The following is a 15,205-nucleotide window of genomic DNA, read 5'->3' on the forward strand; positions in this document are numbered from 1 at the left end:
CTGCTGGTGACTGCTGAGATGTAGATTGGTAAGGTAGGGGAGTTCTACTGGGCTGGTCAATGTAGCCCACACTTTCCCATGTCACTTTCCCATGAATGGGAAAAATCAATAGCTTCAGGATCCTGCCAGGTATCCAATACCTTTAATTATCTGTACCACAGCCTACCTTTTCTTTGGAAAATGTCAGTCAAATCCATAGTGTTTTCAAATGCTTCATTTCATTTCTGCCTGAGAAAGTGGAGACATTCCACGAAAGCTTGTATATATGCAAAATTATTTTGTTAGCCTAATTAAGGTATTGACTTGCTGTTTTCTTCTGGATCAAAATTATGGGGGTCATTATAAGGTTGCCGGTAGCTGTGCTGGTAAATACTGGCACGGCTGCCCCCAGAGTAAATTTTTTACTGGCACCCCGGCGGACCTGGTAATTCCCCCTTGCACCTATGCCCGCGAGCAGTCCTTGTAATTTGCGGGTCAAGTAACAACTGTACCAGCAAGCTTACCGGTACTGTTGTTACCGGACCGGCAACCATGTAATGAGGCCCTATATATATTATATGCATGCTCACTCACTCTTTCACTCTCACTCACAGGCACATGCAAATCACTCCAACTTCTAAAACAAACACCTCACATCATCATCAAAACTCAACACCATCACTTCAACAGCTAACCCTATCCAAATTACCAAGAACAGCTGAACCAGGTCACACACCAGAAACATCACAAAACTCCCAATAAATATCAACTGCATCCTTACTGCTGAAACAAACCACATCTCTACAACGAAGGATGACCTTTACAATCCAAATGACTATACCAGAACAATTGACCCACCATCGAAATTCCAACAGCTTCTCCAAAGAAGGATCCGATACTCCATCCTTTCTTTTCGTGTGGCTTCAAAAACGTCTTGTTTTTTTGTGGATTGTCGCCCACTGGCTAAAAACATCATCCACAAACACAGTGAGAAGGGCAGAGTAGGTAATATTGTCTTAATACACGAGGCTCTCATCAATGGCACAAGGTTCTTCTGCCCATTGTGTGGTTCATTGTAGCATCCGGAGTGCCCAATACCTGAGCATAAACTGGGAATCTGGAATCTAGGAGAAGTTTTTAATTCAGTTCTCTCTATTATCTTGCAGATTGTGGAGTATCACAATCGGCTTTCCTCCACTTGAGGCTCCTGTGAGCACAGACCACACACCAGGATCTAACTAATTGTGCAATTATCCCTTCTACTCTCAGCTATTGCAGCCAGATTGACATCGGTCTAGCAGCAGAGCTCTCACTCAACCTACAGAGAACCCGGGCCTTCCGGTAAGACTGAACTTCAACCTAAAGCGCAGTGACCACATCACACCTGCCATGCAGAGTTTACACTGGTGGCCAGTGACGAACATGACGGACTTCTAGATTCCCGGCCTCCCTCATAAGGCTTTCTATGGATGGCTCGGCCATCAGGGCACATCATAACACCCTTCCTCACTACCAACCGACCCAACACCTCAAGTCACCTGCAGGCAACTTAGCCAACATAGATACTGGTGTTTAGGGTGTAGATCCCTGTGGTACCAAGGCACATCTCTCTGGAATAAGTCCCAATCCCATCTTTACCTACTCTTTCCACCTTAAGTTCAGAAGGAATTTGAAGATTTAGCAATTCTGTTGTGTTTGGTTTATGGCAACTTAATTGATGCCTGAACTTACCTATTAGCATAGGATAACACGGCTACTCTTAAAGTATTCTGCCAGTCGCTGTTCCAAGTGACTTCTTCTCTTCCCATCTCTGAGAATATATGTTTTCTGTTCGCCTTTTTTCTGTCTTTGTATGCGCCCTGAGACATTTTGGGTGAGTGTTGCACTATATCAAAATGTGCTTAGTTAGTTAGTTGTGCTTCTGCCAGGGATATTCAACTCACTCGGGTGATTAATGTTATACCACTATTCCCAAAGCTCCTTCTGCATGCTCTGAACTCTGTGTGCACTGTGGAGTGGCCATTCGTTGCACGATGCACACTGCATGCCAAACAATACCAGCCTGAACCACCGCAACAGTACCAGCGAAAACCAAGCAATGTACCTCCTCCATCAGTTAAACCCACACCTGCATCCCAATAACTAGACCCAGACCCAACCGCCATACCACAAACGGCTGCAAAACAACCACTACAGCAAAAGCAGCTGACGATGAACCCAGCATCCCCAATCACTTAACACATACACGCAATACTAAGGGCCTGATGTCTTTCTTGCGGTTTACGTATGGATATGATGACTAACTATATGAGCGGCCTGACGAGAAACAGGGGCCATTCTCCCAGAGGCTTTATTGAATAACTGAAAGCAATTAAATCAGCTTAGACATGATTCAAATAACATCTCACTCAGAACCAATGGGATCCATGCACTTCTCATCAGCGCACACAAAGATTAGGGACAATGTTGCACATGTGTAAACCTACACAGACACACTCATATTTACAGATACACTAGCAGAGAAACAAACACAAACAGGTATAGATATACATAAAAACACTGATCATACATACTTAAACATGCAAGAAGAAATAGAAATAGAAACTGTGACACAGGTAGCCCAAGCAGGAGGCACAAAGAGGCTGGCACAGGAAGCCTTTTAACGAAAGGACTGGGGTTTTATTCTCACAACAGCAACAAAGGAATCGTGGGATATTTCTCCAGTTCATAAATCATAAAGACAGTCTCCTGCAACCGTTCCAGAAAGGAGGTGGGGTGGGGATGTCGGTCCCTGCTCAAGTGTCCAATAATTGACCCTTGTATTTGGGTTGCAGGTTTGAGGGGTTCCCAAAACCTTGCCTGTTGAGTGTGATGTTAGGACCTCTGCTGCCTGTACATTCTGAGTTTGGACAAGACTGAAGAGTCTTCGAAGAGGGTTAGGCGAAGGATGGATCTCTCCAGCACTGACCCACTTTCCAGGGGCCTTGGGGTTTGGCTTAGGTTGTTTTCTGACTGATAACCACCACCATGCTCTAGGGTCCTGGTCCCCGGGGCACTTCATTGCTGACCACTGCTAACATCATTTCCCTGACCAGTGGTCAGATTACACCGTATTGGAACTCCTCCCACTGCCTCTAGGATAGCCCTTATAAATATTCATGAGAGAAAATATTCATACATTTAGAACCATTGTATGCACAAGTATGAATGAGGGGTATTGTGATAATATGATACATTTCCAGCCCTCAAGGCCTGGAGTTGGCCAACCCTGCTCTAGATTCTATCTTTGACTAATCTGGTCTGCCAGAACCACCCAACTCTTTCTCTCTAGAAGGGGTACCTGTTCTCCTCCCACCTCCTCATTTATAGTAGCTGCATTTCCCTTCTAGCTCTGATCCCTGTATCACCAATGTTAAGGACGTTAATCTCTTCCCCCCGGCCCCCTTGTCTGCTTGACCTCTGAGGCTTCCTCTCCTCCAAACCCTACAATCTCTCTCTCTCCAGACTGCACCCAATGTCCCTCCAACAGCCAACTCTCTCTCCCAGGTGGCACTCCCTCTCCCTCCAAACTTCTCTAGACGCACCCTCCAACCTCCAACTCTCTGCTTATATTTGGTTTTATTTTGTACCAAAGGTTAGACTGAGTGAAACGTGAGAAGCATGCAAACTGACCAAAATGAGACAACATCAGCAGAGTAGCAGTGCCTACAACTCTCTCTCACTACTCTCTGCCAGACTACTTCCTCCAACTCCTACTCAAATTCCCACCTTACTTGACTGAACTGAGGGCTTGCTTGAGTAGTAAATCTCCTCTACAAGAGTGGTCCTTACAGATATGAGCTGCTCTACGATTAGGACATGTGATGATGGTCATGTGTTTTGGAAGGGGGTTGTTTGAAGGTTATATGAAGGCTTGCCGCCATATTGGATTTCAGAAAGGCCATTGACATGCACCTGGTTTTTCTGCCTATCCCTTGAAAACCTGCTGCCACTACCTGCCTTAGTATGGATCCCTGTGTTTCCTCGGCGTGTAAAACTGGAGTTAGGAAAGTGTTCAGCAAGCAAGGGAAGCTGTTGGTTCCATTATTAATGTCTTCAATGTGGTTAATCTCCCCATGATGCCAGCAAGGCCAGATTAATGTTGCTCTTTTGTTTTCTTCTTGGTACAGTCTGCGCGAGTCAATTCTCTAGTGTTCCATCATGACTTTGGATCTGCTGCACTTCTGATGGCTGCATGGGAGTGAGTCATTATTAGAAATGCTTCCTGCAGCATCTGTGCTGAGGGTAATAATGTATTTCTTCACTCATCTCTTACTTTGAAATGTTGGACAGTTACTCCCTCAAAGGGAGAGGCTTCCCTTCCTACACTAGATGTTTGAGCCCATTTAGGCAGCAGAAAGAGCTCTCTGATAGTGTCAGTCCTTTCAGAAGGAGCCCCTTTATGAGTGAGAACCCCCGTTTCCCTTTGTGGTGGTCAAAGCTATTAGTGGGGGTTGTGGGTGTAAATGTTCCTGCAACGCCCCCACCCCCACCTCCCTTAGTGCGGGGATCCAGTAAGGATGGTCTGGGTATTCCCTGCATACCTCCTCCAAACCCAGCATCCACTAGCTTGAAGAGGCGCCCAGCCCCATGGACACCCCTCTCCTCCCTCCCACTTCTCCCACTTGTGTCTTGGGCTGTGATAGGGTTCAGCTGAGGCCTCCAATGGGTCACAAGGAGGAAGGTTCCAGTGAGAAAGATGATTGCCATGCACCACTTTTTCCAAAATCCATTGATGGGTGCTCAAACACTGAAAGACATATAGTAAGCAGAATCACTGACAAACACACACATGCAAATACACAGACACAGGCACATACACACACACACGCACATGCACATGTATGGGGGCACACAAATGCACAAACGATATAGAGACAAAAACACAAATGAATGTGAACTCATACACAACCAGACAGGCCAACAATGGCATACTGACATGAAAGCACACATTCAAAGAGCCACAAACCCAAATAGCCATTGGAGCATAAGTGTGGTGCAAAAGCACACAAACACCCATACAAAGAAGTACACACCTATGAATGCATAAAGAAGCACGCTAACAGTAGGACATAAACAGCCATTTAGAAAGTCAGGAGACCACGACACAAACATATACAAAAAATCAAGCACATAACGAAAAGCACACAGACAGGATCAAGAAGTTGCAGAAGGACAAAAGTGTAGAAGCACATACATAAAAAACACATACACGCCCACACGCACACACACATTCACAGATTTAGTGAACACATCAATGAACCTACACACTGGCCCTCATTATAAGTATGGGCGTCTGGAAATAAGGGTGTCGATAGCAACGTACCTGCACCCTTTCCGGACCTCGATACTACAACAATCCCAGTAGGGGCCACGGATCCTGGCCTTCCGGGTTTTCAGGCCCCTGCCAGCATGGTCGTCACTGAAGCACTGCCACTGTTAGAAATGGCGCCTGTGCTTCAGTGTCCCCATGGAGTCCTCTTGGACTTTACGGGAATGGGGATTTACCATTTCCACTGCCTGCCGTAATATCCCAGTGGCACCGCGAAGTCAGGCGGTGGAAACGGTGTTATGGGGTTGCTGGTAACCCGTCTCCTACCGCCTGGTTTTCCAGCAACCCCGTAATGAGGCCCACTTTCTTTTCATTACAATGCAGGTTTCAAAGGGGCCCTGATGAAGTGATACAGAAACACGTCACATCTTTGTTCGCCGCGTGACAGGCACCTTTGCAGTGCGATTGGTGCTGTTTACTTCTGGTAAGACTAATATTGGCGTGTGGGACTTTGAGCCAGGTTCCCCAGGCCTCTGAAACGACACGAGGTGAAATGTTACCATGGGCTTTTCGATATTTCATATTCCTTCGGTGGAGGAGAGGGGCGTACCACAGTCGATAAAGACGCTGCCTTTGCAATTTAGTAACCTCTCCGGTGCAATACTGCTCATAATTACTGCTCTTGGCCCCCTAACAGTCTGAGCGGGGATTAATCACAGACTGCAAGGTTCAGACCTGCCCAGGTTTAATTGCTCAAGCGCTCGTACTTAATGTAAATGGTCACACCGGGCACATTGTCACTATTAAGGCTGGTAATTGGTGAAGGGCGAGGAAAGGAGCAAGACATAGCTATTGCTTGGCAGTGGAACCGGTGATTCAATTTGCAGCGCGAGCCCCTTGCATGACCGCATTGCCTATGTGTACTCACCGCTCTGGTCACGGAGAGGAACCTGTCGTAACTGATCAGGACGATGTTGAAGACGGAGGAGGTGCAGAGGAGGTAATCAAAGACCAGCCATAGCTTGCACAGGTGCCTTCCGAAGGGCCAGCGTCCCGTCAACACGTAGGGCACGTACAGAGGAATGCAGAAGGCGCCTGGGGAGACAAAGTGCCAGGGGCGGTTACTCTGTGTCTTCTAGCCTGGAATGCCCTGTGACAGGGCGGCAACAAAACATTTCAGGGGATCAGTGGGGCACTTCAGAAACCGTGTGGGGCAAACTTGGATGCTCTGCCCCCTCGGTTTTACCCCCAATTGTAGTATCCAATGGAAGCGGCCCAGCATTACACATCAGCACCCACACTATTACACATTCACTCACTCATTTAAACATTCCATTCACCATACACTCGCTCATTACCATGCACTCCCAGTCCCCCATACATCATACACTCTTTCACACATACACACACACATACATTACATACACACTTCTTGCACACATGCATACATACATAATGAGCTAACATCAGGGGAGTTGCTAGGTCTGGAAAAGACCCGGGGCTAAGCTGATGTCGGTACTGTCGGGACTGGGGGCTAGCTAGTCTTTTGGCTGTAGCTCCTGAGATTCTATCCGGGGCTACAAGCAAAAGATCAGGGGCTATAGCCCCCCCTTAGCAACACCCCTGGCTAACATGTAACACTCTTTAATACTGCTAGTTTGAGAAAAGGCTTCCCTCGGCTCTCTGCCTAACAAAAAGCAAGTGCACACATCAAGCCCCTCCCCTCGCATCTGTCGGGGGCGGGCAGCGGGTGCTGATGTGCACATTTGATTTTTGTTAGGCAGAAAGGCGAGGGGATTCTTTCTTGCAACTAGCAGCTTTCAAGTTGTGCTCCATTTGTGCAAAGAAATGTTTCTGCACAAACACAGTAACACTTTAACCACAGGAGGTGGGGTGGGGGGGGGGGGTCAAAAGCCCGATTAGCTCAATGGCGTTGCGCTCCTGCCCTGTGATGTGTGGAGCTCTTCATCCTGGGGTTTAGTCTGTTTCTACTCGCATTCCAATCAAGGGGAGTGGGTGGAAGAATGTGTCCAATTAGGGAATTTTAAAGCACATTGCCTATATGCAGATTAAAAGGTAGTTAAACATAAACACATTTGATATATAACATTTGTTAAGACTGAAGAATAACAAGGTGGAAGCTTTATAACAAATCCTTTACATAAAAGTGATGAGTGGGTGAGGATCGGTGGAAAAAGGGGACAGAGTGCTTGGGCGAGCGTAAGAGGAGCAGGAAACCAGGGTATCCACACAAAAGAGGCCCATGAGGCAGAGACCTCCTGGGAAATCTCCAGAGTTCTCTGTAGGCCAATCCACCCTTGGATGCAGCTTTGGGAAAACAAGGGAATTAGTTGAGGCAAAGGGGCAGGTGGTGACATGATTTTCCCACAATCACATAGGTTGGCGATGGGCTTGCATCAAGTGTTTTGACAGTCAACGATGCATTTTTTAGAACACACCTAAACCAACCAAGTCTCTGTAACACATTTACTCCAACTTAATAACTTGACCACGTCCCCCTCACAAGGGTTTGCGATCGAACGTGCACACAGGGCCCTGACAAGGAGACCGAAACCCCGAAACCGGGAGCCCCCCCCCCCCCATGAGCGATCATCGCCAAGATTTTAAATTACAGAGACAGGGAAAAGATCCTGGAATTTTTTTGAAAGGGCGGAACAATAACCCGTGCGACAGTGCCTGTCACAGTGTATCCTGACTACACTATGTTGGTGCAGAGGCAACGTTTCAGCTATGTGGCAGTGAAGAGGCGACTAAGGGTGGCGGTATTCAAATACATGCTGTTATATCCAGCGAAGCTAAAGATTTTTCAGAAAGGCAAAGCATACTTCTTCGATGAGCCAGAAGAGGCAACGAACTGGCTGAATACCCAGGTCTGCCCTGATGTTGAAAATGGAGCGGAGCGAGGAGATCAGGATAAGTGAACCAGCGTGATACCAGTAACTCTTGATTTAAGGGGGACGATAGCGGGAATAATGTAGCAACGTGGGCTTGCCAAGTATGTGTAGACCATAGCGATTAATGTCTTAACATAAGGACTTGTTTGGACTGGAAAATAGTTGCTAGAACCGATAACTAAATATGCCTAACACACAGCAAGCTATTGCTTACTGGGAGCATCACGATTGAAGCTTGACCTACCCCCACTAGTTAGAGTAGTTGGATCGCCAGTAGGGCGATAACCCCCGCGGTGCACCTAGTATCGGCGGTAGACGAGAAAAGAGCAAGATGCGGGTTGGCCTGAGATCCAGGGATGGAGCTGGTCATCAGTTGGGGAAGGGGGGAGGGCAAAGGGAGGGAATAGAAGGAGAAAGGTTGGGCAGAAGGAAAAAGGAAAAGCTGGGGAATTGGAGGGGCAGGGAAGGGAGGGTTGGAAGTTGGGGAAGTTGTTGTGTTAATAGTTAAGGGTAGTTTAAGTTGGGATACAAGTTTACACGCGTTAGCAATTGCACCCCGAGAAGGGGCTGAGAAGATGCAGAAGGAGGGCGGGAAGTGGCTGGAGTAGGCTGAAACATGGGGACCTTAAGATAATGTCAGAAGACTCAATAGCTATCTAAGAAGGAATAAGGTCATGATGTATCTGAGAAGGCAGAGAATTGATATAGCTCTCTTACAGGAGACTCACCTCACAAAGGAAAAATTAGAGGTGGTCCAGAAGAAGTGCAGGGGCACCGTCATTGGGGCAACATATTCGGCATATGCCAGGGGGGTGATCACGTGGGTAGCACTGCATGTCCCATTTCAATTACTGCAGTCCACAGTTGAAGAGGATGGGAGGGTGGTGGCTGTAAGAGGGCTGGTGGAAAATAAAGAAATATGTATTATTAATACATATGCCCCAAATCAGGACACAGTGACATACTTTAGGACCCTATACAACAAGGTGAGCCTATGTATGGGAGGGCCGGTGATCTGGGGAGGAAATTTTAACTGTACATTAAACCCGAAGGTTGACAGGTCGGATAACAAGCAAGACAGGCCAGCCCCCGCAGCCAAGGCCCTACAGACTCTGTTGACAGAACTCCGGCTAGAAGATACATGGAGGGTGTACCACCCACCACAAAACAGACAATATTCACATTACTCTGCCCCACATAACTTGAATACGAGATTAGACTATTAGACTATTAGATTGCCACGCAGGAAGTGATAGCAGAATTAGTACAGACAGAATATAAGGCAAGGGTCCTATCAGACCACTCGCCACTGGTTCTAATATGTCAATATCGACCCCCAAGGGCCAAGATACCAACTTGGCGTCTCCTTGCTGAAGCACTAAAAGATACAATGTTTAGGGAGGATCTGAGAGAAGAGATAGTAAGATACTTTGAGATCAATACTGGGAGCGTGATGTCGGCAGGTACACTGTGGGAAGCTTTCAAGGAGGTGGTGAGAGGGATAGCAATAGCCAAACCCAAAGGGCTGATGGGAGGTATACTGTCAGACTTGCAGAGGGCCGAAACTAAACGAGAGAGAACCTTGAGCAGGGGGGGGGGGTGCATGAAGGAGGATGCCGAAACCATAAGCCAACTACAACAAGAATGCACAGAATACTGGGAGAGACTATGTAATCTGAACTATAAAAAGTATGTAGAGAGACAGCATGTGGGGGGAGACAAACCAGGAAGAATGCTGGCATGGCTGTACAAAAGAGAGACCCCCAGATCCACGATCAGAACAATAACAGGGGAGGCTGGGCAAATAGAGGACACTCAAGAGGGTATTAATAGAGAATTCCTCGAATACTATCGGAAACTATATGGGGATGATGAAGGAAGTGATAGCGGGGAAGTAATGGACACGCTGGAGGACATAGGCCTGCAATGAATAAGCACAGAGGAGCGAGAGGACCTAGATACCCCAATCACGCTAGAAGAGCTAGAGGAGGTGGTGGTGCAACTACCCACCAGTAGAACCCCAGGGGCTGATGGGCTCCCCAGTGAATTTTATAAAATTTACAAAAATGAGGTGCTTCACCCGCTGTGCTAAATGAGGCATACGAGGCTGGATGGCTGCCAGAATCCCCCAGGGAAGCAATTATTGTCCCACTCCCTAAACCCAAAAAGCCAAGCAAGGATTGTGGATCATTCAGACCGCTGTCGATGCTGAATCAAGATAGTAAAATACTTACTGCGGTGTTAGACTCGGAAGAAATGGCTGTTGTATCACTGGATGCAATAAAAGCCTTTGACTCCGTCAAATGGCCCTGGCTAATTGCTGCCCTGACTCATTACGGGATAGGAGTGGAGTACCTTAGATGGGTTAAACTACTGTATAGTGCACCGCTAGCCAGAGTTAAGACAGGAGCTATTGTCTCCGAAAGATGGCAACTGAGCAGAGGTACTAGACAAGAATGCCCATGGTCTCCGATGCTGTATATCCTAGCACTGGAGCCCCTGGCAATATACCTGAGACAGCAGCACGAGGAAATAGGGATCGGACTAATAGGGAAGTGATGGAGCGATTTGCGTAGCTATCCGCAATAGCGGTGAGTCCCAGAAAATCATGCATATTCCTGCTGGGGATGTATGTAGGAGTCCCAAGCGATCAATTACCGGTGTTACAAACACAATGGGAGCCAAACACGTTTAGATATCTAGGGATAGATATTTATCACACGGTAGACGCGGAACATCAGCACAACACTGAGAAAGTGGTGCAAAAAATAGAAAACAGTATGAGGTTTTGGGCCAAGCTCCCCCTGACAATGATGGGAAGAGGGGCACTGCTGAAGATGGTGGTATTGCTGAGACTATTACATTATTTCGGGAATATACCATATCTGATACAGGGGGTTTCTATGGCACAGGACCAGGAACAGAATCGCCCTTTGGAAGCTGCAGAACTCACATGATAAAGGGGGTATAAAACTGCCGAACTATGAGATCTACTACCTAGCTAGCCAACTACAATATGTGGCCAAGTGGTTATCAGAAGGACCTACCTCAGAATCGAGATTGTGGAGATTAGAATGCGCCCCGTACTTCCTAAAAGAAATGATATGCCTGCCAAATCAGAGTTGCAGGAGCGCCCAAAGATGCTGGTGCTGGGATGGAAGGTGTGGCAAAGAGCCTGTCAGGTCATGGGGATCCCAACCCCATGTTCACCACAAATATCATTGGTCGCACTGGCGGCGGGGGGTGGTTAGCTAATGAAGACAATTAGGAGGCACTGGGAACCGGCGGGAATTGTAACAATAGGAGTCATATGGCAAGAAGGGGAGATAAAGACATTCGGGGCGCTGGTGGAGGAAACGGGATTGCATGAAGGACAATATATCGCATATAACAAAATGGTAAGGCGGATAAAAGAGACATGGTCGGAAGAAATATTAGATGAGGAACCTGATGCCACTATAGAAACGATATATGATGTAGTGGAAGGAGGGCATGAAATATCTAGACTATACGAACTATTGATGTCCAAAGTTGGGAGGGAAGTGGCACAGTTAAGGCACGACTGGGAAGAAGAGGCGGGTGAGCCCATGAGTGACGGGATATGGGAAAGGGCCAAAGGATACCACAAGAAAGTGTCTAAGAATATGAGGCTACAGCAAATACAGCTATATATAACCCATAGGGCATATATGACTCCTCAAAAGAGAGCCTGATTTAAGAATGCAAAACAGCAAACATGCCCCAAATGCGGGGAAGAAAATGCGGGGATGGCACATATGTTTTGGTCATGCCCAGAAAATTGGGAAATTCTGGGAAGAAGTAGCCCACCAGCTAGATGTGAAGGGGATTAAGATAAATGTTTGATCAGTGTGGGCATGTTTGGTGGGAGGATTCCCTAGGCCACGCAAATGAAAACATGTGAGCAAACTTAAGGACTTGGCGTACATACTTGCCAAGCCTAGAATTGCCATGGGATGGAAGGCATCCAACAGACCTAGGATAGAATTCTGGTGAAAAGACTTCCAGAAATGGACTGACACCGAAACAGCAGCATGGCAGGAAACGGGGTGTAGAGGAGGGGAGGAAGAAATGGAAGCCCTGACGGCCTGGAAACATTTAGTAGCCACAATGTATGGGCCAACCCAGGACTGGTTGAGCGACCAGGACTCTGATGAGGACCTAGTAAAAGGAACCCCGCTAGAATCAATAGGTGCAAATTGAGAAGTGGAGTAGGCTCGGATGGGAGGAAGGGAGAGGGGCAGGCAGCTGCAGACATGGAAATATAAAAGTAAAATCAGAAATATTTGATATGTACTGCAAGTTTGTTGTGTATTGTTTTGGATGTAATAAAATCAATAAAAATTGTTTAAAAAAAGAAAACTTGACCACGTCCCCTCTAACTAGCCAATAGATGCAGTCTCTTTCACATTTACCACTGGACCGCATCCCCTACAACTTCGCCACTAGACCCATCTCCTTGTACTTTTACAGGGCATGGCTACCTCCATACTCGTAATGAGGCCCAATATCTGTAAAATGAAACACTGAACTATATATCCATCATTTTGACCACTAGACCATAGTTCTATTTGCCCACTAATATATCTTCCAACATAACCACTAGACCATATCTCATAAAAGAAAGCCACTACTCCACATCTTCTCCAATCTTCCTGCTAGACCATATTGTCATCAATTTAGCCACTACAACACATCCCTTCCAACTAAATACTCTCTAACTAAGCAATAAACCATATCTCCTCCAACTTAGCTGGCAGACCACACCTGGTGCAGGTCAAACACTACACCCCACCTCCTTCAATGTAGTCCCTAGACCAGATTCCGTCACCCTAACCAATAGCCACAATATTTGTCGCTCACCACTAGACTCACTAGATTAAATCATTTCCAACAGAACCACTAGACCACACCTCTTGCAAGACAGACACTAGAGCACATCTCCTCTATTCTACCCATTAGACCACAAAGTCTTCAACTTAGCCAGTACAACGCATCTGTTCCAACTTAGCCACCAGACTAGATCTTCTCTGACTTAGCACCAAACCATATCATCTTCTACATAGACTCTATAACACACATCCTACAGGCTAATCACTACACCCCATCTCCTTCAACTTAGTCACTAGACCCGTCCCCCTCACCCTAGCCACAATATATGTACTTGGACACTAGACTAAAGCCATTTCAACATAACCACTAGCCCACACATGCTCAAAGAAAAATCCAATAACCCACATCTTCTTCAAACTACCGACTAGACCACTTTGCCTCCAACTCACCCACTACACTGCATCTGTTCCAACGTATTCCCCATACTAGATCTTGTCTCACTTTCTTAAATCCAGGTGCATTTTCCCTGCTGTGTTCTTTTAAATCAAGGTGCATTTTCCCTGCAATTTTTCTTATCTAGGTGCATTTTTCACTGCTGTGTTATTTTAAATCTAGGTGCATTTTCCCTGCTGTGTTCTTTTAAATCTAGGTGCATTTTCCCTGCTGTTTTATTTATCGAGGTGCATTTTTCACTGCTGCGTTCTTTTAAATCTAGGAGCATTTTCCCTGCTGTATTCTTTTAAATCTAAGTGCAATTTTCTCTGCTGTGTTCTTTTAAATCTTGTGCATTTTCCATACTGTGTCCTTTTATATCGGGGTGCATTTATCCCTGTTGTGTTCTTTTGAGTCCAGGTGGATTTTCCGGCCTGTGTTCTTTTAAATCCAGGTGTGTCTTCCTAAATTGTAGGTGCATTTCCCCTGCTGTGCTCTTTTACATCTAGGTGTACCCTTCTAAATTGTAGGTGCATTTCCCATGCTGTGTCCTTTTAAATCTAGGTGTGCTCTTCTAATTACTAAGTACATTTTCCCTGCTGTGTTCTTTTAAATCTAGGTGTGCCCTTCTAAATTGTAGGTGCATTTCCCATGCTGGGTCCTTTTAAATCCAGGTGTGCCCTTCTAAATTCTAAGTGCATTTTTCCCTGCTGTGTTCTTTCAAATTCTAGGTGCACCTTTCCCTGCTGTGTTCTTTTGAATTCTAGGTGCATTTCCCCTGATGGTTCTTTTAAATTCTAGGTGCATTTCCCCTGATGGTTCTTTTTAAATTCTAGGTGCATTCTTCCCAGCTGTGTTCTTTAAATCTAAGGGTGCCAGTTTAAATTCTATGTGCATTTTCCCTGCAGTGGTCTTTACATCTAGCTGCATATTGCCCTGCTGTGTTCTTTAAATTTAGGGGTGCCCTTTTAAATTCCAGGTGCTTTTTTCTGGCCATATAACTTTAAATCTAGGTACATCTTTACCCTATTATGTTTCATAAATCCTAATGCATTTCCCCTGCTCTGTTCGTTAAATCTAGCTACCTCCCCTCTGCTCCTACGTTTATCCAGGTGCATCTTCTGACCTCTGTGAGCCACGAAACTCAGGCACCTTTCCCTAACGATAGACAGTATGCCTCACCCCTCCCAAATCAGAGAAGCACATTGGCACTCTAGAAAGCCTCTCGATGCCCAACCCATCTAACCCGCTCCCTCGCCTAGACACCGCCAACATCCTTGCACAGGCCACCTCAACGCTACCAGTTAAACACTCCACCACCCCATCTCTATTTGCCCTCCTCTCCCAACCAATCCAACCTCAACGCAGATCCCACTCCTCACAAGCCAGAGCTGCACACTGGTAAACTGGAGTTGAAAACATTGACTCCTCCAGCCTCTCCCCATCCCACCTGCCCAGCTACTCCCGCCCACCCACTCCCACCATCCCCTACCGATTTGCTTCAGCACTCTCATCCTACATCTCCCGGGCATCCTCCCCATCACCCCGCCAACTCACACTTCCCATCGCTAAGTGCAGCAAGGGCCCCCCTGGCCAACACTCTGATCTCAACAGCCCCAAATGACCATGGCCCCAGTCACCTTAGGCACCACTTAGGCCCTCCCATGCTCCATCCCAGATCCCAATCCTTGCCCCCTCTCTACAGCTCGCAAATCCC

General features: G+C 46.6%; 1 protein-coding gene across 3 annotated transcripts in view; it reads right to left on the reverse strand.

Moving 5' to 3' along the window:
• HRH3 (histamine receptor H3) overlaps positions 1–15,205 on the reverse strand; it is a 373,608-nt gene that overhangs the window by 9,331 nt on the left and 349,072 nt on the right. For all 3 annotated transcript variants that reach the window (XM_069650725.1, XM_069650723.1, XM_069650724.1), the window contains one exon: positions 6,219–6,385. In XM_069650725.1, coding sequence (XP_069506826.1) covers positions 6,219–6,385 — 167 coding nt within the window. The remainder of the gene's footprint in view (positions 1–6,218; positions 6,386–15,205) is intronic.

This window comes from Ambystoma mexicanum, chromosome 3p (assembly GCF_040938575.1).
Source record: "Ambystoma mexicanum isolate Mex_15411 chromosome 3p, UKY_AmexF1_1, whole genome shotgun sequence".
NCBI lineage: Eukaryota > Metazoa > Chordata > Amphibia > Caudata > Ambystomatidae > Ambystoma > Ambystoma mexicanum.